The following is a 27,318-nucleotide window of genomic DNA, read 5'->3' as shown; positions in this document are numbered from 1 at the left end:
AGAGGGGTTTCATCCTCAGTGTTTACTTCTGGTGCTATAGTAATAAACTCACCACAAATGGACATTTCCAACATCTGTTTGTGGCTGCTCCCAGATCCCCTGTATTGCTTTAGGACATGAAGCCCTCTGTCTCCCAAGTGTAAACAGACACACCTAATTATGTATTGAGGTGTCTGAGAAGAGCTACTTGTTTTGATGACCAAAAAAAAGAGAGACAGAGAGAGCGCGCGCGCAAGCCAGCCTGGTCTGCGCAGTGTGCTGTGGGACAAACAGTAGTCCAGTGGGACTCCTCCTCAAACAGTGGAAGTTCTCGGCCTGACACACACCAAACCCCAGCCCTATTTTTCCCAGCCTTAGCATACAGTGTACTGAGGCTGGTCCAGATGTGGACCAAAACAGCCAATGACTGGTCAAAAGAGACGGTGCTGTCCACATCCAGCGCAAAATCTATTCCGTTTCTTCATAAGGATTTAATTTTAGGATAAAAGAGGAAAGAGCAAGGGAGGAGGAGATAATTTGAGGGTAGCATTTTTCTTTTTCTTCAGATCACAGGGGCCATGTACAGCAATAACAGAAAAAATGTCAGCACCCTACTGGAAATGTAGCAGGAGAAAACAATTCTAGAGTGTTGACTATCAGCCAGGGATGTAGGTTCTGGTCACAACGCTGTCCCCAGCAAGCAGGACAGCCACCTGGAGTCCCTTCCCCTCTCTGACCCCCTTGTTCCCTGTCAGCAAAATGACAGGATTTAACTAAGTCGTCCCCATGGATTTCCAGCTTCAAAAATCTGATTCCGTTACATGTGAGGCAACCTTGAGAATTCCAAAAATTTCTTTAAAAATTCTATTAGAAATACTGTTCCTCCATGAAAGGTGTACCTTCATTAAAAAATAGTATTACAGTTTTTTTTTAATGAGGCATATATGCACTGTGCATGAAATACCCAGGTTTTCTCTCCAGATATGAATGCCAATTAGAAAATCTACAATATTTTTCCACAAACTGAAAAAATGTTATTGTTAATAACCATTTGCGACAGAAGCCAAAAGAAAATGGGAACGAAACGTACCTTATATGAAAGCTTTTTACCATTAAATTGAGTGGTAAAGAAGGTTAAAATTAGCTCTAGGCTCAGACTTTCAATGGGAAATAGAATGTGGGAAATAGAATGTGAGCTATTTCTCTTTCCTTCTTGTTCTGGGTTCCTCGAATTAAGTGGTATTGATCAAAACTAGCTGAAGCTACAATAAATAATTTTACACCAACCTTTCCAACTTTTGCAGGATAGGATGTACTGTTATGCCTCACTCCAGTAGCCTTAGTTTCCCTGTTCCACATATAAAAATATGAACTTTGAGGTTCTAAGCTTTCATTAATATGTACAATTTTAATCTCTAGAATAAAATTCAGATTATGAAAGGAGGAGATAGATTGTTTCCCCTGTTATTTCTGGCAGGAACTCGGTGACTTTTACTTTATTTTGGGACTCTGACCTTAATAAAGCATGAACATTGGCTATTATTAAGGATTGCTGGTGTTCTGTCCCCCACGTGTCACCTGGAAAGACCAGTGCGGTAACACTCCCTCTGAGGATGCCACCCAGCAGGCTCTGTAGCAAAGTCTGGTTCTGACAGGAGGAGACCCCTATGACCAAAGTGTAGTGAAGAAAGCACATTTGGAACAAAAAGATTCGGGGTTGGGGGTTGACGCTCCTGCTCATTCACTGTGTGACTTAGGCCAAGTCTCTAAATGTCTCCAAGCCCTAATTTCCTACTGGCAGAATAGAGGCTATAGTGGTATCTACACTCCAATGAGCTGTCATGGAGATTAAATTAGACAGTATCTGTGAGAGTGCTTTCTGTACATTTAATATTCTTCTAGGGGCGCCTGGGTGGCTCAGTCTGTTAAGCATTCCACTCTTGATCTCAACTCAGGTCATGATCTCAGGCTTATTGGAATAAGCCACATGCTGGGGTCCACACTCAGTGCAGAGTGTGCTTGAGATTCTCTCTCCCTCTCCCTCCGTCCTTCCCTCCACTCATGCCCTCATCTCTAAAATACATAAAACTTAAAAAAATACTATCTAAATATTATTATTATTAATGTTAAGTTTTTACCATCACCCTTGGACTTAGTTTTGCTTTAATTCTCCCCATTTTCCTCAGCACCTGATTTGTCCTGGAATACATGGTGTTGTTTATCCCGAAGCTTTCATTTCTGCCATCAGAAAAGCCACCGTCACATATGACCTGGGTGTCCTGAATCTTTTCAACTTCCTTGCTCTCTGGAGTTCCCAAATTAGAGCAGAAGAAGAAATCAAGCTTCCCCATGAGGAGGCTTCTTCCTTCCTGATAGTGCCCTCAGTTTTTCTTCACATGCCCCTTGGCACCTGCCCGAGTCTCCCACCTCCTGGCTGACCCAGCCTCCAGGCCAGCATCCTCTGAGACAGCAGCCTGACCAGTGGCTGGAATCTACCTGTCACCTAGTTGCACCAGGCTGTGGGCCTTCTCATGTCCCACATGATGCTGTGGGGGAATCCACGGTCCTAACTCTCAGGGTTGATTTGTACTGATCTCTTCATTCATCCCATGTCCCTCAACACTCGCCTGTTTATTATTTGTGTTAAAGTTCACCTGCCCCATCTGTGGGTCACTGAAGAGTTTTACCTCAAGGTGGACGGCTCCAATGGGCCTTCTACATACCCTCAGTGGTCCTGCTTATTGGATTTTTATAAACTTTCAGAAATATCTGTTTCAAGCATTTAACTAGAAGTTCTACTATATATAGTTTGAGATGTTATTTTTTTATTAAAACACTGTCAGGCAGAACCTTGGGCGGGGTTCACTTTGGTGAAATAGTTGTTCTCTTTCAGGCATCAGGCAACATGGTGAAGGGGAGCATGGTAGATCCCAGGTTTCTAGTCCTAAGGTCCTACTTTTATCTGGTTACCGCTTCTATGGTGATTTTCAATATTATATTGCAGTGTGGCAGCAAAAAATAACAGTAGGCAAGCCTTAAGGATGAGCATGATCAAGACCATCCCTCCTCTGAAGAGGAAGGGAATTAACTGCACACATTTGTACCACTGAGATTTGGAACTCCTGGCTCCTAGGAAGAAAATACACCTCTTCCTAGAAGAGCACACTGTCCTTTGATTTTATTACTTTCACAAGTAACTTCCCCCTGCCCCGCCCCTGTCAGTGGTGTTACCTGTTGCTCCTCAATCTAGATTTGTCTCCTCCTTACATTGTTTCTTTGACTTCTATTCCCCATTACTGTTCTATTCTAAAGGTCAAAGCCAGGGAGAAAGGTTAAAAACTAGGTTTGACAGCCCAAGAAACAGCCAACCCATTACCCAGAGTTCTAATCTGTAAAGTTTTTAGAGCCCTGGGAATCATTCTACCTTTCCCATCCTAGGAGAGGATGATACCCTTTGAATTGTATCTCATTTTGAGTCCTTTGGGTTTCTAAAACTCAAAAAAAATCCATCAAAAAAAATTTAAGTAGATTAGGTCACTGCTCCCAAGATACTGATTTTACTGTTTTCCTTCTTTTCTTTAAAAATGGTTAATACCGGTTTGCATCATGCATACTTCTGCACCTTGGGATGCCAGAAAGAAGAGGAGCTTTTGCCCATGGAGAGTAGGACTTTTGTTACTTTTCAAATAGGAAATGTTAAGAACAACTCGTATCTTTACAAGATCTTCAAGCTAATTTCAAGAGCCATTAACTGAAGGTTGGTGGTGGGGAGGTGGTGGAGGGGGTCTCTTTAAGGTACAGGGTATGGAAAGAACCTGAGAAGGCAGTGATAGCTGACTACACACTTAGACTAATCATCTCAGCTGTTCAAACTTCCTCCTTGACCCTTAGTTTCTGCTTACGAAATCTGACTTAGAACAAGTTCCTCCTCCCTTATCAATTTAAGTTCTTTCCAATTTCAGATATGCCCCCATTTCTCAGTCCTCTGGGACGAAGCTGTTCTGGATGGTTCCTCCATTCACAGAGAGGACAAGTTACGGGGCCTCATCTAGCTTCACTTGGCTCAAATGCAAAACAGAGGCACGCAAGCCTGAGGCTAACCCCTTGTTCAGGGGTCTCCTCACCTCAGGGCTGTTGGACGTGCTTCCCGGGATGAGCATCTGCAGAGCCAGCCAGCTCACACCAGTGTGGCCATGTTCATGTCACCCCAGCTTAAAAACAATAAACAGAATTAGAGCATCTAAAGGCTACGAGAGACCTAAAAATGTGCCACTAATAGTTGAAGAGGCTGAGGAGAACACGCAATGTGGGTCAGTCTCCCAAATTAATCTCCTCATTGTGCTTCACTGCCCCTGAAATCTGTCTTTGCGCGGTGCCAAGGAAGGGGAGCTCCCGGAAATAATCAGATTAATGTGTCAATGAAAACTACCAAACTGAGCACTTCAGCTCTTACAATGGATTTCCGGCCTGAATTTTCCAGGTTGCTAGTTCCACATTCACCCAATAAATCAAGCGATTCTTGAATTACTGCTGCACTCTGGGATGTGTGAACAAAGTCGAAAGGTTAACTAACATTTTAGAAGATGTAATATTGTTCTTTTTCAAGTAGACTAACAACTGGGGGAAAGCACTGCTAAGACATTTTGACATCCAACTCCCGTCCCATGCATCTCCATCCCCATGACTTCCAGGCAAGCATGAGCCCCTGTCCTCCCAGACACACTCTCGCTTGCTCCCTCATCCTCTTCCACAATTCACCCTCGAACAGCCAGAGTGACCTTCTGAAATTAGAAATCCATTTATGTCAGGACCCTGCTTGAAATCTGTCCATGGCTTCTCACTGCGAGGACCAGCAAACCCAAACTTTGGCTCCTGACAGGCAGAGGCTCCAGGGGACCTGAAGCCTCCAGCTCATCTTCTTCACGCTCTAGCCACCAGGCATTCTTCTTCCCACCCCAGGGCCCTTGCACCTGCCTTCCCCTCTGTCTGCAATGAGCAGCACAGGGCTGACTCCTTCTTGTAAATTTAGAGTTCAGCTTTCTCATAACATTGCTCCATTTTGCTTTCTTCACAGTACATTCCCCTAGATAATACTTTCTCATTTTCACTTGCCGGCCCTTCCCCAGTAATTGCTACCATTTATTACTAGGCATTATTCTAAGAGCCTTACATGCTTTATCCTTTCATTCTTATAACCACCTATTGAGGTTGGTGGTATTATTATTATTATTAACCCATTTCACAGATAAAGAAATTGCTGTGCAGACAAGCTCAGTAATATTCCCAAGATCACACAGCAAGTAAGTAAAAAAGCCTGGATTTAAACCCAGGGAGTCTGGCTCCAAAGCCTGAGTGTTTAATCACCATATCACGTGTCAGGGGAAAAAAGCCCCCTGAGTTTTTCTGTCTTACTCATCACTGTATCTCCAATGACTAGAACAGTCTCAATAAATGAGTAAATTTAATGTCGACAGTAATTTGTATTAATGAAGTTTTTTTTTATTAATGAAGATTTTTATCATGTGGTCATAAAATACTTGATTGATTTGCAATGAGCTCCTCCTGGGTGGTTCAGTAGGTGAAGCACCTGCCTTCAGCTCAGGTCATGATCCGGGTCCTGGGACCAAGTCCCACATCGGGCTCCCTGCTCAGCAGGGAGTCTGCTTCTCCCTCTCCCTCTGCCCCTGCTTGTGCTCACTCTCAGTCTCTCTGACGAATAAATAAATAAAATCTCTTTAAAAAATACTAAGATAGCAATGTTTCACACTAAAAGGAACTTTGTTATAATTCTAATAATATTTTCTCTAAATATATACTTTCTTTAATATAGGTAATCTGGTCCTCTGACCTCATTTATTCTATTATTAATAAAATTCACCTATTCTTTTGTTTTCATAATCTTTAACTTACAAGATTCTCTAGTAAGATAAATTACACTTCATTATAACCATTCTCAGGGAAAGAGAGTGTAAAATAGTTAAGTTACATAAAATCATGCAAAGTATGTAAAATACCAATAAAATAAAGTTTTTTGATGTTAATAAATCTGTGGTTTCAAAACCTGTCTACAGACTCAGACACGCATGCACATATACAGGGCTTCACCTTAAACAGAAGTCAGTTATGGTCAAGGGTCAAGGTCTGAATGTATAGTTCTTTGGTAGTAATTAACCTGATCCCAGACTGCTCCTCATCAGAATCAATGGAGGCACAAGACAAAGCTTTTCTTAGCATCTATGGTAGTTCTTCCTAAGAATTCAGTTCATAAGTCAAATACTACATTAGCCTTTATTGTTATTATGGGTGGTGGTATTTAGATTTCTGATGTGCTGACTGCTAAATGTTTCTGAGAGAAAACCTAACCGTGCAGGTCTTATTTTAGAATCCTAGACATTCAGAATGATGGGCCTTGGGGAATATCTAGCCCAACTAACTTATTTTGTACGTAAGGAAACTAAGGCCCATAGAGGTTAAACGAGCTGCTCAAGAACTCGGAGGCTCATCTAAAAATAGATCTCAGGTTCCTCAATTCCCAGCCAAGTGCTATTTCCACACACTGCCAGGGAAGCTGGGAGTGTTAATCACCATGCTGCATGCCTGGACCTTGGAAGGAACACTTTTCTAATAAACCAACACAACACAATTTTATTGAGCAACTGCTATTTTATCGGGATTAGGTTCAGTCCCCTTTGGGGATGCATGTCCCAATTTAAATGCTTCAATCATTTGCTCAATTAAACGGATCATCTGAGGTTTTAATAACCCTTCAAAGGTCAACACAACTATATTAGTTAATCCAACAATCATCACTTGAACATCAATGATCTAAATGTACCATTTGGGACAGAGATTGCTAAAATGGATTAGAAAACAGGACCCAACTGTATGTTATATACAGGAAACCCACTTTAAATATAAATGTACACAGAGATCACATAAAGCAACAGGAACTTGCATTCACTGCTGGTTGGAATGCAACATGGTACGGCCACTTTGGGAAAACAGTTTGGCAGTTTCTCCTAAAAGTAAATATACTCTTACCATGTGATCCAGCAATTGCACTCTTTGGCATTTACTCAAAGAAACTGAAAAGTTATGTCCACATAAAACGTACACACAGCTGTGCATATGTTATAAGGTACTTACACTATCCATGAAGTGCTACGGTGTTATTGAAGTAGACTTGGGAGTAGTGGTAACTATGTATTGCAAACTTGGGGTCACCATTAAAAGAGGGTAGAAAGAGAAGTATAACTGAAGAATGGATGGAAAATGGACCCATATGAAACCTTCAACGAAAACCATGAAAGGCAGAAAAAGAGTGAAAGACAAAAAAAAAAGGAAGATCAAGAACACGGGCAAGAAAAAAAAAAAGTAACAAATACGGTAGACATTAATCCAACTAGATCAATAACCACTTTGAATGTCAATGGTCTAAATGTACCAGTTAAAAGACGGAGATCATCAGAGTGGACCAAAAACCAAGACCCAACAAATTCTTCAAAGGTACTGTACCTGTGACACCTGACCACTCTGAGGTCAAAAACAAAACAAAACAAAACAAAAAACAAAAAAAACCCACAAAACCCTGAACTTTCTCTGTGAACTGTCCAGAGGGCCAAACTCTTTCCTTTTGGGGATCTTTTAAGTCAACTCACAACGATACCCTTAAGCAATACTGAGAATGTATCATTTTCCTCAGGTGTAGTTGGCGAGCTTCTGGGTTTGTTTTTTTCCTTTTTTAATGATGAGTACACCACATCACTATTCTCAGACTTTTTCCTCTTTTCCAAGCCTGTTTTTATTTCCTTGGTGGTTTTTATTTATAAAGGGTTCTTCTTAATTAGGTATGGATTTATGGTGACCACATCAATGGGTTTATTGATTTATCATGAGTCACTGCTCTCCTTGGCCCAGGGTGGAGTGTTTATAACCATCATTATATTTGTTATTATTATTCCATTAACTATAGCATTATTACTAATTACAACAGAAAGCTGGAACAGTGACCATTTTGATTAGCAAGAGAGTGATGAACTCTGGATATAAGAACATCAGTCTTATTCCAGTTTACCATGCTAGACTGCTTTTCTAAGTTTATCACTTAAGGCCAAAATCTCTCTGGAAAAGGTGACAACTTCCTGCTTAAGAAATCCTCTCAGATATTCAGGACACTGGTACCTGAGCAGTATTTCATTTATGAGACTCATGAATTTGAGATGTGTGAATTTCTGGAGCATCACGTAAAAATAAAAAAAAAAAAATTAGATGGTAGTGTAGTCAAATGGGATCCTAGATTTGTCTCAAACCAAGTCTCTCAAATTCTCACCCAATTTAATAATATATGCCTTCCTGGTCATTTTTCAAGAAAACAAACAAAAAAGAAGTCTGAAAAGGGCTTTGAACTGTTTGAAATAAAATATTGTCTAAAAATGACTTTGAATAATTCAAATTAAAGGGCTGTCATTTGCATTTTACCATATGGATTTTAGTTATATGGAAATTTTTTATTTGTTTAATTACTTCTTTCAATTATATCTTTTTAAGTTTCCCCTTATAACTATTTCTACATGTTAACAAATCTAAAAACAAACTTAAAATAATCATGCAGTGTCTCTTTCCCTCTTTCTAGCAGCAGTGATCACTTAATATTTCCTGAGAAATCAATGCTCATTGAAGTAACAAAATAATACAAAGACATGAAGAGTTTCAATGGTTCCTATTTTTCCAGAAAAAAGTTCAAGTAGTAGCTTGGCTGATACTTACTATCATGACAAATAATAAACCTGTCAAGAATATTTATATGTATATTCATCCTAAGTGTAGTGAACAGGTGAGTACATACATATGTGCATATGAATATGTAATGGAATAGAGTTAACAATGTTGCTTGACTTCAAAAGAGAAAGTAAAAAATTCTATCATATAAACACACACTAGGACCGTATTTGTGCCTATGAAATAAGACAATAAAGTAAATGACAATTGTCATTGGTCTCCTCCAGCCCCACTTCTAGATTTATTAGCAATTCCTAGCAACAGATACAGCATAAGGGATCTGAAAGCATGCAACACTATTGGACAAACCTTTCTGCATTGGGCAGGTACTTCCATGAGCATCTACACACAAAGCATAAAATAAGGACTCACAGAGAGACCTCAAAGCGTACTTAGCAGGCCATGTCCTTGACCTAAGGGAACTTTCAATCTAGCTGGGAAAAGACAAGATTTTCTCTATGTTCTTGTCCTGTCTTAAGCAACATTATGAAACCACACAGACCAACAAGTGGAATTTTTTTTTTTCCAAACTGAAAATGTAATTGACATTTTAGTACTCAGAGTAAAAGTATAATCTAGTAGAGTAGAAGTGATTTTTCTTTTTTTTAATTTTCTAAGGAGAAGGTTTTAAGTTGCTTGGGCACTGGGGCAAAGAAGTAACCTTCCACTAAAATCCTGAGCATTTTTTGCGCATTCGGGTTTCAACCTGAGCCGGCATCATGGTGTCACTAGGTCCTATTTGCATGTGTCAGCTCCTAACTAAGACTGAAAGCTTCCTGAAGGTTCAGATGATGTCTTCGATTTTGTTTTTTGTTTGCTGGCTGCCTAAGCATGTTACAATTATGTACAAAGGATTTGCTGAGCTGACTTGAGATGACTGAAATCAACTGAAGAAAGACATCCTAGGTAGGAAGGAATGCCAAGAGGCTACTACTATATTGGATGAAGTGATTAAAATCAAAAAATTCTTGACAGGCAGGAACTATTACTTGAATTAAATAAGATAAAAACCAAACGGGAATAACTGTAAATTATCCTATTGGATCTGAACAAATAACTGTAAAAGTTAAAAAAAAAAAAAAAAAGAAAGAAAGAAAAAAGAGGGAGTAATGCGGCTTGCTGGAAAATGGCAAACATGAGGGGACAGAGTGTAGCATGGTCACCAAAGCATGAAGGCCAAGAGAGGCCAAGAGTAAGGAAATTTGGTTCTGGGTGCCAGGCATGAAGTGGGACACTGACAAAGCGTGATGTGCCCAGAAACCACAGACCTGGACAGTAACAGGAAACCCCCATCATACCGCAAGGGCGGGGAGGAGGGGGAGAACAGGAAAAATCCAGTCTGGAGAAGGTAAGACTTTGTCAAAAATGTTGTCAAAACCAGATCTTTTGCCTTGTTTTAGAGAAGTAGTTTTGCTTCAATTTACAGCTTAGTTAATATAATTTCTATTATTTTCCCAAAAAAGACTTTGTCACTTTATTACATGATGGCTATAATTAATGTCAGACTCTAAATTAGAAATCAAAAATTCTATTTGATCATTTGGTTTCAAGCTGGAACTAAAGTATGTTTTGGCATTATTACCAACTGTTAGCAGCAAGTTCTGGAAACAGATGCAGTCTTGCTATGTGTTCTAAATATGAAACACATTGCAGAAAGGCTTGGAGATAAAAATATATGCTGCTTATGCACACTCACAGTGTGCTATTTCCTGTCCTTATCAGCAATAAAAAGTTCCTCTTGTTTTGTCCCTTCTTTGTTGTTCCAGGTGAACAAAATCTTCTTTCTTCTTTTCCCCTGTCTTCTTCCCTTATGTCTTCTACATGCCTATCTTCCTGTACTTTTCTATCACCTTTGCCACTAATAATTTGTTTCCTTCAAGATTTACTGAGCACATACTATGTGCCCAAAACTGTGCTTGGTTGTAACGTTTCCAAGTATGTACAACACAGTCACCATGCTTGAGCAGCTCACCTCCTGTAGAAGGCGGAAGGCATGTGAGCAAACGATGATACTAAAGGAAGGTATGTATCACGTTATAAGTGTGTCCAAAGCCAGATATGAGAAATGGATGGGTGTAGGCAGAGGAATAAACTCTGAGGAAAGTGGTGGTTGGGGAAGGGATTCCTTTGGGGAAAGAGGTGGCTGAGAAAGATGAACAGGGCCCTGGCCAGCAGCGTGGAGGAGAGGGCTGGAGGCCTGCGTGGAAGTGGGAAACTGGCGCAGCTTACATAAGGAATGCCAGGCATTCTTAGAGGAAAGGACCATCCTTTACCTAGGAGAGCAGCGAAGTCGCCAGATAAGTGGGTTGTTATTTTTATCTGGGTCTGTTCTGTACTTGAATTGATTAAGAATCATCACCACAATGTAAATTTAATACACAGTCAATGGAAAAAGCTAAAGAAAAGTCTTCATTAAGAAATGGACCAAAGGTACAGAAAATCATAATCTGGACCATTTGGGGACAACTGCTATGACAGCAGAAGTGTTTCCCCAGGAAGGAATGCATGCAACGCTTTCTGAAAAAGAAGCACCACTGACAAAGTCATTGACAAGAGGAAATGGGGTGGGGGTATTCCCAGGAGGAGGGAGAGCAGCCTTGATGTTTTAAAAAACAGACTTAACATCCTTACAATAGAATACTATCCAGTGGTAAATGAAAGCAAGCTCTCGAGTCATGGGAAGATAGAGAGAGAGGGGCCTTAAATGCACATGGCAAAGTAAGAGAAAGAAGCCAGTCTGAAAAGGCTACAGACTGTATGATTCCAATTATACAACGTTCTGAAAAAGACAGAACTATCAAGGCAGGTAAAAGATCACAGCCAGGGGCTGTGGGGGCTGGTGGGGAGGGATAGTCAGGTGGAGCCCAGGGTGATATTAGGGCAATGAAATTATTCTGAAGGACTCTGTGGTGGTAGATACATGGCGTTATATATTTGACAAAACCCAGAGAAGCACAACACCAAGAGCGAACTTGAACTCAACTCGCTAACATCAACTATGGTCTTTAGTTAAGAATAATGTATCAATATTGGCACATCATTCATAACAAACTCACCACACAAATGCAAGCTGTGAATAACAAGACAAAATGGCGGGGGTTGGGGGGGCACAATGGGGTTAGGGGATAGATCTCAGCTCTACTTTATGCTCAATTTTTCTGTAAATCTAAAACTGCTCTAGAAAGTTTTAAATAAAACTGCTCTAAAAAATAAGGTATCAATTTAAATACATGTATACATAAAACAGTATGTTTCTACCATTTTGAAGCTCACAATACAACTTACTTTCTGCACTGGTTTTTATCAGGTAAGGCAAGCTTTCTTTGCTAGAAGTCCTAAGAACAACAAATCCCTGGGAAGACATCATTCACTCCTTGCACAAAATTCTGAGACACATGGACGGGCAATTCTGAGTAATCTGTTCACCCAGGCCAGCAGAGGCCCAAGGAATTAACTGACATGTCTAAGAACAGCACAAAGAATCTTCAGTGACAATGAAACCAAAACTCAGGGGTTCCCTCAGTCACATTGCCTTTACCCTTTCCTCGAATCCCAGGGAACCCCAGAAGTCACCGTGTCATTAAAGAATTAACCTTAATACTTTAAGTGAAGTGAGGTTCAAGCTTGCAAGCTTTCTCCTATGAAGAGAAAGGGACTGCGGCAAATCTTTCAGTAAAATCCATAGCCATGTCTTTGCCATCCCTGCATAGGCACGAGCCCCTTCATTTCTACATCTTTTCCTCATGTGTGTGTGGTTGCACATGGACCAAAAACCAGTCCTCACGAAAACAACTGACAAGAACCATGTGTGGAGTCAGAGTCAGGCCATGTACGCAGGCTTCATGGGGAGCTTCCGTACCTCCGTCTAACTACAAGTAACAGCAAATACCATATAACCCAGTTCCCTCAGTTCTTTGAGCAGGCCCAACTAACCCGACTGATCGGGTCGGAGTGGAAACCACTTCTTAGGTCCTCAGCACCCAGCGCTCAGAACTCTCGGTAAACTGAGGTCCCAGGATGCCCTGAACCAGCAAGAAGATAAAAACCTCAACTGCCCGCGTCATAAGAGAGCCTACCTTTAGAGAAAGCAAGATGAATTCCCACTTCTAGAAAGCAAAATAACCCAACCAATCACTGTCGATAACACAGAGAAGAATACTGAACAACATTCCACTGGTAACACAGGGCTTGCCTTTGTTTAGGGTCTATTAAATTTAATAACTTCCCCCTCTGTGGCTTTAAACAGAGAACTTCTTCAAAATAAGAGTGGCTCCTATTAAACTTAATTACTTGCCCGTGGCTGCTGTGGCTGAGGTGTGTCTACCCGACAGGTGGCTCTTAATAAAGAAATGGTTCTGTAGTAAAAAAAAAAGTAGATGTTCTAGTGTTTTATTATCGTTGCTTTAACTTTCTGGTTTATTAGTATTAATTGCTGGAGTTTTCCTTTTAACCTCTCTTAAGGCGTCACTCCCTCCTGTGAGTTAAGAGTGGCCCAGTGAAAATAAATGTGCACATATACTTGGCACATTACTGAAGCTGTTGGTTTCAAAACCGGACTCAGGGGACTTGACAGAAACTCGGTTATAAGGGACATTTAAAGATGAAGTGAAGCAAACACTGCCCCATTTGAAATCACACAAAACATCCCCCCCTAATCGGCCCTGAATGATCAAATGGGGTTTTTCCACTGGCAATTTCTCGATTTTGTGGTAGTAATAAAATAATTTTTAGTAACTTTATTTACTAGACTAATGCCAATTCTGCTGACCTTTGGAAATATTATAGTTTAGCGACTAAGAGTCATAAAAACAGAGACATCTTGACTAGTCCTGAGCAGTTGATTAAGTGGAATTTTTTGATATTTAAATATTTTGAAAGAAGAAAATCAAGACCATTTGCTGAAACAAACAAAAAAATAATATGTAACCTTCAAAGAGGTACAGTTCCTAACTCTGTCTCGTGTAAGAAAAAAAAAAATCATGCATACAACCTGCATGGGCCTCTCCCAGAGTAACAAGAGGCAGACAACACGTATGATCCTACCCTGCGTCTCTAATTCACGTATCTTAACTCTCTAAGAGACCCCTCAAAAGCATCAGAGAGGTCCATGGGCACAACGACCAAGACCACAGAAAAATGCTTGTATGAGTCCCTTCCACTTCACTTATGCCAAAGAGTGGGACAGACTTAGGTCAACCTAAGCTGCTTCACTCGGCTGGGTGGGGCAGGAGAGGAGTTATCAGCAGGGAGTAAACTTACGGAGGGTCTCCTTCCAGAGACCAGCGACAGATAGCTCCTACGCTACCCTAACCCACAAGTCAAAGAAACAGTTGTGTCTCTTTTCATATCGGATAATTACATAAAATACATTTTGAAAGTCTGTAATTATTTACTTACATAGTATTTTGTAATGACCTGCAGAAAAGTAATTACCATCTTTGTGCCAAGCCTCACAAGTGCTTTGAACATCAAAGATGCCAGGGGTGATAACATTATGACAATGATAAAGACACACAATGGTTTGGGTTGTTTGTGGGCTTACTCGTCATTGCCTTGCCACACCCTGCTCTTTGACAGAATCAGTGAGAAACAATTTTGGCAACCTCTGTAGAGTGAATATTCTTTTAGGATCTTATAAGATTAAATGAGATAATGAATAAAAATCCCTCAGGGGTGAAGGATGCTGCTTCAATACTGATTGTAAGGTGATAAGGCCATGCTTGTCATTGTGAGTATGGGAGGGGAGGGGAACCAACCTGGTGGGCCTCATCCTGCCCTCCAATGTCTCCATACTAGTTTCTGATAAGAAGCGTTTGAGTTTTCTCATTCTGCTGAATAGGAACTAAACTCATTACAATAAGGGAAGCCCTACTGATCAATTACATGACAGTAATTTATTGTTTGGTCATGAACCCATGACTGCTGCTGTTGTTTTTGTTACAATATTGAAGGCTATTCAAGGTTAAGGAAATATTTCCTGAGTTTTTGTTTTGTGCTCGTGAACTTCAAGATATCTGGCTTTGCATCTTTATTGGTGGTAAAGGAGGGACTGCAGGTAACGTACATGTATCATCTTATTCTCTCTATACCTTGCCTTCATGAGGGCCACGGCAGGGACAACACAATATAGCATCCATCACTGTCATTATCGTAATTCATGAAGGTCTAGCATTTGTGGCTACACATGAAAAATTACTCGGGGCAGGGGTGGGGGGGTGGGGGAGATACCCGAAAAGGAAGTTGTAAAATCGGATTCTCTGAAGATCTTCAAGTATATTAAATGATGCTCTTCCTTTGGAATGGTCTTTTAGGATGAAATGGAATTTCCTTAGGAACAGTACTTCCTGAAAGATCTTTCTGGTTGCTCTTATTTCTACGATCCCTTTGAAAAGAACATGATCATGCTATTCTTCCAACATTGTAATGAAATAGTTATTTTCTCCTAGTATGTTATTGACCATTTGTGAATGACTCCCACCTGCTTTTAACACTACACACATCATTTTGAGTCTGTACAGTAATAATGACAGCAAACACTGAGGACTTCCACGGGCTAGGCACTATGCACAGTGCCTTATGAATGCCATCTGAGGAGCCACTCATCTAAATATTTAAATTTTTGTTTGTTTGCTTTACCTCTGCTCTGTGGTGGATCCATTTTACAAAGCAAATAATCCCCTTTAAGAGTTCAGATTTTTATCTGCTTGACTCATTTAAGCTAGTGCTTGCCTGCATATTATATACAGATAAGCAATTATTACAAAACAACTTGTGCTTGGTACTATCAGCAGCACTCTGCAGAGCACATAGCGTGTGTGCAGTGTGTGGCAGTACTTTATATAAAGCATCCCACGGTCCCTCACAGTAACTCTAGAAGATTAATATTATGTCTCTATTTTACAAATAAGAGAGCTAAGTTTCGGAGAAGTAAGGAACTTGCCCACCAGGTACATGAGCTGGGACTCAAAACCTGGGTCTGAACCTTCAGTCCTACCATGCAAGTAAGGTCTTCTTTCTCACCCATGAGCCTCTGCGGGTATTTCTGTGCTCCTTCCTATAAGGAGATGAGAACTGAGTTCTCTACACAAAAGCACGAACTGCTCTGAAAAGCATCTCAAAAAGGGAATACAGGACTGCCTAGAGATGGAGAAGAAGTTTAATATTTTAGCTGCCCATCTTATGGAGAGAAAGCATCCTAGACCTTAGGCTTTAGATCTCGGGGGGAATAAGACAGAAAATATGCAATGTGACACCTTGAAACCCAGGAGACAGACTCTATTCTTGGGATGTTCCCGGGACCGGCCCCCAGGGAAGCGAAAGCAGCACTCCCTGGGGCCAAGGTGATTTGGTCTCTAAGCCCACCAGGCTGTACTCTGGGGTAAGGGCATAGCCCCATGCCCAAGAGCAAGGTCAGGTAAATCAGGGCTCCTCCAGTTCCCTGACAGTCCCCATCTAGTTCTTTCTTCCTGTTTCCCAACATGCTGACAAGAGGGATTTTCTGTTCTCCTCCCTCTAATGTTTACACAGAACCTCCCACCCTGGCACCACGTTTACTTGGCCAGGAATGACTCAGAGAAGTGTTTGGGGTAGGAGGAAAAAACTGGACGAAACTCAGTTTTAAACTAGTTTAGAGCAGAGGCTCATTCGTACTCTTGGCCTCCGATCAATTTATGGCTGGGTAATTCACCTGCTTCTGCTCCTACTGCCTCTCCTGTGAAACGGAAAGAGTTGTGTGGTACGGGCTTCAGGAAAGGTTTTAAATAAGCCTCAGTCAGTGGACTCAAAGCAATCTCATGATCCCATATGACACATATAAATGGTGATCAACAGCGACTCCGCATTTACGCGGCGCGTTTTCAGTGTTCTTTCCCCTGGTTTTCCCACTCAATCTTCTGAGAATGCACCTGGGTGAGGAACCTCTGTAGAACAGTGTCCCTAAAGCTGCAATCACTCCCTGAGGTTTTGTCCTCTAGGTACTGCCAGAGGACAAACAGCCAAATCTGCTTCAGCCACAGAGGGTTGGACAGACAGAAGCCCCAGAGGACCCTAAACAGAAGCAAGTCTGCGCCAATCTGTCCTGGCCAAGCGTCATTTTGGCCCTATGTGAAACAAAACAGACTCGGCAGAAAATACAGAAGGAGCGACCAGAACTCATTCAACACTGTCCAGCCCCGTGCCTCGGATCCCACATCGGCCCTCGTTCTCCCCCTCTGCCTCACTCATCCCTTCCCGTGTCTTTAACCGATGTTTGCCTAAAGGAGGCAGTAATTCCTGTCAAGGGAAGTGATAACTAAAATTTAATACTCTGCGCAATTCCCCAAGAAATACCACGTGATTCATAAAAATCGTAATAGCCGTCATAATGAAAAGGGGTCAAAGGGGTAACATGGTTTTCCAAAGAATCTTGTGGTTCTCCCTCCACCCCTCTTCTTACCCTACTCACCCCTGCGGGAGTCCATCTGCTGTAGAAAATGTGAAGGCACTAGGACCAGAGAGCCCTTTCCTGCCATTCGCTTGAGAAACAAAGCCTTCCCTCCTCCCAAGTGGAAAGAAATAAAGGAGTCTGAGCTAATCAAAACCTGCAAGCCTCCTGGTGGAGTTTCAGCTTGTCAGTGATGCAACTCAGCGGAGTGAGTAGCGGCTTCGAGCTTTGCAGAAAATGACAGAGGGAGAGAAACAGAGACAGAAACACAAAGAGAAAGAAAGAGAGGCATTAAGCTGGCCAGGAGTCAAACAGGTGCACGGAGCGCGACCGCTGAGCAGAGTGTCTGACACGGAGGATCCAACTGTGTGTGCCTCAGTGGGTCTACTTTCTGTGTGGGGGACCGTGCTCGGGTCTGCGTGTCAGGGCTGTCCTGAGATGCACGGAGAGATTTTTTTTCTTATTCACAGGACTCATACGGTTGGCCGAGAGCCTTTAACTCTTCTCTAATTGCCAGCGTGAAGGCTGTGTACACTTTCAGGCTCTCTACCATGAATTCTCTCGTGATAGCAAGAGAAGGCCAGAACGTGCGCCTCGTGTACTTCCACCATGAGCCACAGATCTCTGCGGTGCCTCTGGAATAATGGATGTGTGAGCTCTGCGGCTGCCAGGCTGAGAGAGTCTGCGGCTGCTGGATGGTTCGTGCACAGGCAGCGACGTCAGTCTGGGTCAGGCTCCGGGGCCACACATGGCCTCTTAAGACTCTTCCAGGCCTGGCCACACTTCAAATCACTAGCTTCTGCTAAGGATCTTAAGTTTGCTGGGGTCCTGTCTCAGAACAAGCCAGCTTGGACTTCAGGGGGTTAAGAGGCTCGAGAGATGGAAGGCTGAGCCATCGGTCTGTAAGCTGGCTGACAGGCGGATGTTGAGAAGGAAAGGAATGCGAGCAGAGGAAGGCCGGGCGTTAGACCTTCAGGAGAAGGCCCCAGTTGAGACGGTGCCCACCAAAGGGGCCACAATTCAGCAGGGCTAATGCTGGGTGGCATTCAATGTCATTTTAAGAAAATGATGCCAGCTCTGGTGGGTGTTTAGTCTTTTAACTTAAAATGTTCAAGGACTTGATAACCCCGTTATTCAGAGGACCCGGTTTGCCAGCTGTCATACCGTGGCCCACACGCCTCTCATAGAGAGTTCCTGTGAGCCTCGGCCCGGCCTACAACCCCAGCCCCACCCCTGCACGGGAGTGGGTTTATAGTTAAAGTGTGGTCTTTACCTGAAATGCGCCTGGGCACGTCGGTGATGGCAGGAAGCCCCGTGCCCCGTGTGGAAGACAGTGGGGTGGTGGAGTGGATGGACGGGGACGTCATCTGGCTCAGGTAGGAGGGATAAGACTGGTCATAGGACCACGGCGGGGAAGACTGTGCCTGCCTGGGGTCTGGGAAAAAGAAGAAACATCTTTAGTGTACTGGCCACCGTGGACTTCGAACATGCAACCCCAAACTGAGAAAGGAGAAAGCAAGAGTAAAATGACACTCTATAAGGAAGTGTTTATTTCCTTTGACCCTAGCCTTTCAGGCCCTGTGTGGCACACAACTTTCTAGTTTCAGAGTGACAAAATGGATCATGCACAACGACTATTTCTCTCTCACACATTAAGTATTTCTATTTGGAAAGTCTAATGGACATTTAAAAAAACAACTTGCTTCAGTTACCTTTACAAAGTTGAATTTTACTTTATTTATTTTCTGTATCTTCTCATATTACTTCCATGAACACATACAACTCTCAACTTTTTTTTTTAAGTCAGATTTTCTTTAATAGCCAACTTGGCTAAAGAACAGGTTCAGTGTACTTTTCCCGGCAGAATACCCAGCTGCTATCTTTCAGATGTGTTTTTTGGTTTTAAAATGCAGAATTCCATGATTTCGCTTTCTCTCCAGGCAGGTCAATGGATGGCACTTTCTAGCAGGGAGGGTTAGGAGGTTGGGGGTCAGGAGGAGAACAGAGGGAGCAGCATGTGAGAAAACCCAGAGGAGGACAGTCAGTTACAGGATTCTCATGCTAGAACTACTCTAGAAAATGACCTTTAAGAAAGGGATATCTCAGATCATGATCTCAGGGTCCTGATCTCAGAGTTGTAAGATCAAGCCCTTTGTCAGGTTCTGTGCTGAGTGTCGAGCCTGCTTAAGATTCTCTCTTTCCCTCTCCTTCAGCTCTTCCCTCCACCTCCCACTTAAACAAACAAATAAACAAACAAACAAAAAAACTGGAAAGCTTCATCACCATCCAGTTTCAATGTTAAGCATATGAGTTTCTGACAGAAAATGACCCAAAAAGAGAAGAGCAAGGACACATCTTTAATCTTACTGGAATCTGTTTTAAAGATGCCACATGTTTGGAATATAGCCTAGTGTTACCTACTGTCACTGTAATAATAAAAATAACAGGCAGCCAACTTGTTAGGTTAACTGCTGAGCATTAACAATATCTTTTGATGTATCTCTATGAGGTTTCCTGGAGGCACAAGTTCAAGGCCAAGTACATTTATCAAAAGAGTTTCAGTCTACAGAGGAAAAAAAGGTAAATTTGTCATATATTTCCAGTGTGTATTTCAAATTAATTTTGTTCTTACTGGAAGGCTAATCAAACAGATTCATAAGCAAATTTCTCTTAACTTTTTTTTTTTTTTTTGCTACTTCCAAAATGTTTTGCTAGTTTTAAAAATTCTAATACACCAGGCTGTTCACAAGACAGCATCGTATATTAGAATATTCAAGGACTTTGTGATGTGCGGAATGGGGTCAAGTTCTGAGACTTCTACTTTCTAGCTGTGTGAACTACTCAGCAACTCTGAGCCTTGTTTCCTCGGGTTATATACGAATCACAGTTTGTAAGAATACAAGAGAAAACCAGGGGAGCCTGGGTGGCTCAGTGGTTTACAGCCTCTGCCTTCGGCTCAGGTCATGATCTCAGGGTCCTGGGATCGAGCCCCTCATCGGGCTCTCTGCTCATCAGGGAGCCTGCTTCCTCCCTCTCTCTCTGCCTGCCTCTCTGCCTACATGTGATCTCTGTTTGTCAAATAAATAAATAAAATATATTTTTAAAAAATGTCTTTACAAGAGAAAACCATATGGAGAGAACTAGCACAAGGAGGCACCCAGTAAGTATTGACTCTTATCTTAAAAAACAAAAACAAAACTCCTCCCAGTGACACAAGGATAGTCCCACAGTTAGAACACATCTGAATTGGCACTAATACATTTGGACCAGGCTTAAAACTATTCTCCTAACACCCATCAGCCTCTGAAAACGAAAAGCTTAAGTTTTTAAAACAATATGTTTAATAGTCAATGCAGGCTTATCTCTAAAAATAAAAATGAGTACAACAAGACATGGGTATTTCTGAAATGGTCCCTCTTTTAAAGCCTCTCGGTTTTTCCATACAATCAAAGCCAGTTAGTTTCAGCTATTTCTTGTTTATTTGTTCAATTCAGAAACAATTTATTTAAAGGCTGTCTAAATAGGACATACTGAGTCAAAATAATGAAATACATCTGGATATTTATCTGATGTTTACTGTATCAACAGATACATAGGAAAATTTCATCCAGCTCAATTTTAGGGAACATTTACTGGAGTTTGCAACTTGAAAAAAAGTATGGTATTGTAAATGGTTAACATAAACTTTTCCTTCAGAAATCTAAGGGGAACTAGGTCATTAAAGTAATGAACTTCTGTGCTTTAAAATGTTCAAGGCTGAGATTGTATAGATTGGCAACATTTCAAATCAGAGTGAGTGGTCCTTGTGATATATCTGATACTAACATACTTCCTTGTTTTAACCATTAATGTAATTCATTACATTTCAGACGTAAATACAAATGACCTTCAGATGGAAAAGGATGCATTCCTTACAGCACCCGAAGGCGATCTCATAAAGGCAAGGCCTTCTCTCAAGCCATGTTTTCAATAGACAAAAAGGACAAGAATCCCATAGATAACTGAGCTGCACACACAGGATTCCGATCTGGATTTGAGTTCTAATCTAACCTGACCAGGTTCTTCTGAACTTGCCTTCTGAAGCAAGCAGTTTAACCTGCATGTCTGTTCCTCTACTGTAACTCATTGTTAGCAGTAGCACAGGACTCCCTGCCTAAAAATGGGAAAAAATACAAAGAAGTGTAAAGAATGAATAGAAGTATTAATGTTTAAAACATATCACTGAGGAATCGGGAGAACTTAATGTGGGCAGCCTTTCAGTTCTCCTGGAGCAGGCGGGCAGCCCAGTCCAGGGGGAACAAGTGAGCTTTCTAGCAGAAGGATAGGAGTTGGAACCCTGGCTCTATGATTTATAAGCTGCATGGCTTCAGTGGTGGTAGGGAACTCTCTGAATTTTGGAGGGGAGACAAGCTCCTCTCGGTGCTGAGCAAGCCTCTGAAACTTTAGGGCCTCAACAGCTCATCTGTAAAATGGGAATAACGATGCATCTTAGGGTTGCTGGGAGCATTCCATGAACACGGCCTTATCTGATGAGTCACCTGGCATTCCTGGTACATATTAAGTACATCATAAATATAAATGACTATTGCTAGCTGTGAAATGAGTACTGTAACAACAGCTACCTTTTTGTTACAAAAGTAAATGAGATAATGTAAGTAAAAGCATTCGGTAACTATCAAGTGCTATATTAAAATTATTACTGCTCTTCTTTAGGAGCTCACGTGGTCAAGGCCCTGCTGTGTGACAAGGGTTATGTTTCTTAATGTTGCTGGGCTTCAATCGCTTCACCTGTAAATGGGTATGATACTATCTCAGAGCTGTCGTAAGGACTAAATAATACACAGGGAGTGGCAAATCATCGTTATCATTCAAAAAAATTAAAAATCTGACTCTAAACCATCCAGGAGGGCTGGGTTGTCTCATGTTATTCTTGAAGGTTTCTAAGATCAGACCCAACACAAATAGTAAGTGCTTGATAAGCAAACATTCAAGGAACCTCCCAGGGTGGTTTGAGTGAATAATGAAATTTTATAACGAAGTAGTAATTAGTCATCCTCTAACTTCCCCTCAGGTGATAAAAGAAGTTGTATCAGTAAGATTTTAGTTTTTATATCATGTCCCTGACCTCCAGTTCCAGAATATACACCAGAACAGTCTATCAAAGGACAGTTTTGCTTTTACTAGAGGTCCTACCTGAAGATCTCCAAGATTAGTGAAAATCACTTCTTACTATCCTTAACAAGTGAGGTCTCTCTTTTTGTTTTTTTGTCCCAGAGGACAGACTGCCGAGCCAGAACTGCCACATGGGGGTTCACTAGATCTCATAAAAAATAATTTTAAAAAGACACAGTAATCTCTAAAAAAAAAGTAACAGTCTCCAATAGCCCAAGGCCTTCTCTAATACGCTGTGAATGATGTTATCAGTCCAAACTCCACTGTTTCTGTCCTATAATCTATCCAATCTTCAATCTTCCTAGTCTGTAAAATGGGGATAAAGAAGAAGACCTTCCTCCTCAGTTTGTTGGGAAGATCAATCGAGATATAGTAAAGAGTGAGCTCATGAGAAGAACCCAATACATGTTCACCACCGTTAAGACCTCTACCTTTCCCGAACCTTTATTCTGCGTTTGTTTTTACAGCCTGTATCTCTTATCCTAGCAGAGGACAATTTTTAGAAAGCTTCATGTAAGTTCTGAAGTCCACTGTTTGGAGAATATATCCACGTGGGTCATGTCAATAACCGACCGTTATGATCATTTACCTTTAACCGCGTTCTTTCTTAGTCCTGGTTTCTCCCAGACCGAGAAATCCTAAGCAGTTTAGTGTATTTTTTAATACGTACACCTTAACTTTTTTCAAACCCGTAGTGAAAAAGAGCTATATTTAAAATATCTTGACTTCCTAAATGCCCCATCACCAAGAAAACATAATCCTATCTTAAATATACAATTATAGCATATTTGCTTTGTTATGGACAATTATTAATGCTTACAAGTAGAGAAAAGTCACCTTAACCTGATCTCATTAACAGTTTTGGAACTCAACTTCCTGAAGAAACTTGAGACTTCTGGGATTCGCTCTGAACTTGGGTGAGTCAGAGCAGGTGACAGATAAGGTTTTCAGGTATCACTGTTCGATCCTAAGGTTGCTACTAGGGAAGGGTGTAGGGCCTTGCTCTGAGACAAACCTACTAATTAGCCATTCACACACAACAGACGGTCTGCACCCTGACTTCAGGTCCCATGGGGCTGACAGCACCTTCTCCTTCAGTCCATCCTGCCCAGAGTTAGAGCAAACTGCTTGTCTCTCTGACTCTGCAGGAACAGAGGGAGGTACTGTGTCCTCCACTCCAGCATAAATGAGAATATTCTTGATTCTTGTGTCTCAGAGGATAAAAGCAACTACCTATAAGCAACAACACATAAGCACCCACGAGCTTTCAGAGGATAAGTAAACTTCCTTTCTCAGAAATTTTTCGAAAGAAATGAAAACTGCTGTTGAGCTTTAAATATTTTATGGTGTTTTTAAAACCGTCTTTCACTACTTTCACATGAGAATCCTCAGGAACAGTATCGATATTTTTATGACCATATTATAGAAATTCAAAGGATCGGCATATGTTTTTATACAGATGGTACAATTTAAAAACAAAACCTTCAGTGCTGCTTTTTTTTTTTTCAATGTGCACATACTCCTTAGTGCCTGAGAAATCTGAAGTCCTAAACAGCACTTGAACATTTAAATAGGCCTCTACCCTATTTTTCCCCCAAACTTCTCTGCTCTCACCTAAAATGGGGGTTTTAAAAGGGAACCTGTGATCAAATTTGACCTATAAGATAAACCTGAGAGAAAATCAGGTCTTCCCTCTATGAGGGCTGCCGTACTCACGGCCAGGAAGTGACAAAGCAAAATGACTAAATGAGAGAGAGGAGAAAAAGCAGCAGAGGGACCTAGGAGCAAAAGAGGTCCTGGAGCCTAAATGAAACCAGCGAGAAGATGGGCACCAGGTTGAACCGTGCAATCATGCCAAGAACCACCACCAGGCACATAAGGTCAAGCTACTTAGAAGACACCTCAAATCTATAACTGCACCCTTCCAGAAGAAACCGTGGTTTCCTTTGTGAGAACAGACCAATTCTAGCTACTAAGAGTTCATATTGAATAAAAAGGAACCAGTCATTCAACATAAAGAACCCTTCAAAACAGACAGAGAGGCAAACTGTAAGAGACTCTTAAAGGTAGAGAACAAACTGAGAGTTGCTAGAGGGATGTAGTGGGGGATGGGCTAGATGGGGAATGGGCATTAAGGAGGGCACCTGTTGTGATGAGCACTGGGTGTTGTATGTCAGTGATGAATCACTGAATTCAACTCCTGAAACCAATACTGTGTGATATGCTAACAACTTGAATTTAAATAAAAACTTGGGGGGAAAAAAAAAGAATTCCTCAGTGTTGGTTTTATCTGAGGCAGAGTCTGTCAGAGACATCGCTACTAACAACAGTGTGCGGGGCTGCTCCTCCATATAGCTTATATTTTAAAAAGACACTAGAAGCCCAGAGGTCAGCGTACACTTCACTGTCTCTCTCCCAACTCACTAAGTCAAGGGCAAGGTTCTTCTTAGCCATCTCTTTTCCATCTGTGGGGTACAAATGGTCATTACTGCCACCTTAACAGGGTTTTTGAGGGGCAGCGGGAGAGACGTTTTTGCATGGTGTTCTGATGAACCAAAAAATTATCAATTTTTATTGCGATAAACAGCTTCTGTATGCCCATGTGCCAGTGGGATGGTCTAAGGGGCAGGGCACAAAAGACCTTTCCTGCCTTGAAGAAGCAATTGGGGAAGTTAAAATGGAAAGATGTAAACAATTAATTCAGAAATGTTCAGAGTATGTACTTGTGTCTTTTTAAAAAATGCTCTAAAGATAGAAATGAACCATAAGGCATCAATGTCAGAGCAGATATCCTAAGTTCTCTTTCTAGAGGGCTGTTTCTTCTGCTTGGGCTACTTGGAGGTTGTTCCAGAAACTCCCAAAACAAAAAGTATAGAGGACGACATACCCCAGCAATGCTCCCAAATCCTAACTTGGGAAAAGTGGTTCCCATGTCTCAAGGTGTCTAAGCGCCAGGCAAAAATGGAGACAACCATTTATTTAAAGCTGTGGACATAAGAAGATCAAGCTCTCTTCTTTGAGTTGGATCACAGCTTCTGAAGTTTGATCACCGGTATGGGGGAAAGGAAGGAGTGGCCATTCATCTCCTAAAATGGTACTGAAAGAGTCATGGCTTCTAGAGGATCCATACTTTCAAATGACTAGAAAGCAAATTCCATGTCTGCATAATTGAACTCCAAACATGTGGGGACAAAAAAAAAGAGAGGAAGGAGGCAGAGCGTTAGAAAAAAGCCACCCTAGGAAAATGAACTGGCTCTAAGAAAATATGCAGACGTCTGGCTTCTCTTCAGTTTGAATGAGTTTGAGTCTTGGGGGAGCCAAGGGGGAACAGAGCTGCATGAAAGTCCAGCGAGAGGTAACGTGGAAAATCAATGGTTGCTCTCAGCGGGCCTCCTTTTGTAAACACTTCAGTTAAACGTGTAGGTGTGAAGAAGGGCCTGCTTTCCTAAGAATCACTCATAACAAGGCACACCGCGCACATGGCGTTGAACTTCGTGCAGAGATGGGAGGAAACAAGTTAGCAGGGGCAAAGCCCAAACCAGCGCACAAAAGGCTTCTTCCTGCTTCTGGTGCCAGCAGGTTTCTGTGTAATGTGACCCGACGGGAGCCCATGGTTTCTGCCAAAGCTCCGTGTGCCTGTGGCAGCACCTTCTCTATTTGGGGAACAGGGTACGGTTAGAAAGCTCCACGTTCCCACCCTTATCCTCCACCCATTTTTTTACCCTAATCAGCACTCACATCAGCCTGTGTAAACCTGAAATATTTCTTAAGAAAACTGGGGTTCTTAAAAGGAACTGTGTAGAGTCTAATAGTTTATGACTTGTGCCCTGTCAATTGCTACCAGGGTCAAATATAGCCAGTCATCTCAACAGAGAGAGGCAGGTTTACAATTTCCTACCCTAAACTATGTCTGTTGTACTACTATCATTCACAGTACAAATACACTCACGTTCATATGTACATTAATTCCCATTTCAAAACAATTTACACTAAATACTAAATGTTTAATTCTGTCTTCTCTAATAACCTTGTTAGCTAGACTGGATTTTCAGAATGAGCTCTCCCACTCACTTCTGGGTCTCTTGACTAGTAGGACACATGGTTCTTAGAACAAACAAGCTCCTCTTCCAGCATAGGAAGAGCCCTGGACTGGTTGCTCTGGCACCAACCATGCAGCCGTGCACCACTGATTTACCTTCTCTGAGTCTCACTATTTGCACCTGGAAGAGGAGATGAGAACAGATGGGTTATCACTAAGATGATTTTCAGTTTTGAACTCTATGATACTAACTACTCAGGAAAGCAAGCACCCTCCCCTCAGTCCTTTCTGGAGACAGTAGTTGTCACTGAAATTACTGATGGTGTGTTGAGCAGGTTTGGGCTGGCTGTGAAAGGTCAGTGACAGGTGGCCCTCACAGAGCAGAGAAGACCCTAAGAGCAGGGTTCTTGAATCCCCCTTCTGTCCCTACCTGGGACTTCCCCAAACAGATCAAGATGGTTACCAGATTCATTTGGCAGAAGACCAACCCAACTGATTCACAGAACTGTGACTGAAATCTGAGGAGAAAAGAGCAGCACACTGTTTGGATAAAACTGGATCCTACGTAGCGTACACTGGGGATGATGAGTAAGGTCACAAAGCAAACAATGGGAGAAGAGGGACTTAGTCACTCTTAGGAGACAATAGCAGGGAAGAGAATGAGAAGTGATATGCATAGTCTGAGAGGTCATATGCCACAACAAAAGGTTAAAAAAAAAAAAACAGAAAGTTGAATTAAGACAAGGTCATGAGAAGTGCCTTCAAAACATCACCAACTTCTGGATGAATGGGACTCTTAACTGTCTCATAAAAATATGAACTGTTTCATAAAAATATGAAAAATATTTTCTTATTTAGAAAAAAACTTAAGAAACAAGAGTCTCTACCACATGTCACACCTAACCTGGCCTCAGCCCTGGCATGCCCT

General features: G+C 41.7%; 1 protein-coding gene across 9 annotated transcripts in view; it reads right to left on the bottom strand.

Moving 5' to 3' along the window:
• Positions 1-27,318, bottom strand: part of LOC116588700 (runt-related transcription factor 2) — a 224,251-nt gene that overhangs the window by 119,299 nt on the left and 77,634 nt on the right. For 8 of the 9 annotated variants that reach the window (XR_004285049.1, XM_032340143.1, XM_032340139.1 and 5 more), the window contains one exon: positions 18,453-18,614. Coding sequence is in view for 8 of the 9 variants with exons in the window: in XM_032340143.1 (XP_032196034.1) it covers positions 18,453-18,614 (162 nt within the window). In the remaining variant the exon portion in view is untranslated. Of the gene's footprint in view, positions 1-17,336; positions 17,406-18,452; positions 18,615-27,318 lie in introns of all 9 variants that reach the window. The other variant, XM_032340146.1, reaches the window with a different exon arrangement.

Source organism: Mustela erminea, chromosome 4, assembly GCF_009829155.1.
Source record: "Mustela erminea isolate mMusErm1 chromosome 4, mMusErm1.Pri, whole genome shotgun sequence".
Lineage (NCBI taxonomy): Eukaryota > Metazoa > Chordata > Mammalia > Carnivora > Mustelidae > Mustela > Mustela erminea.
Note: the sequence above shows the minus strand (reverse complement) of the source record. Positions and strands in the feature narration are given on the sequence as shown.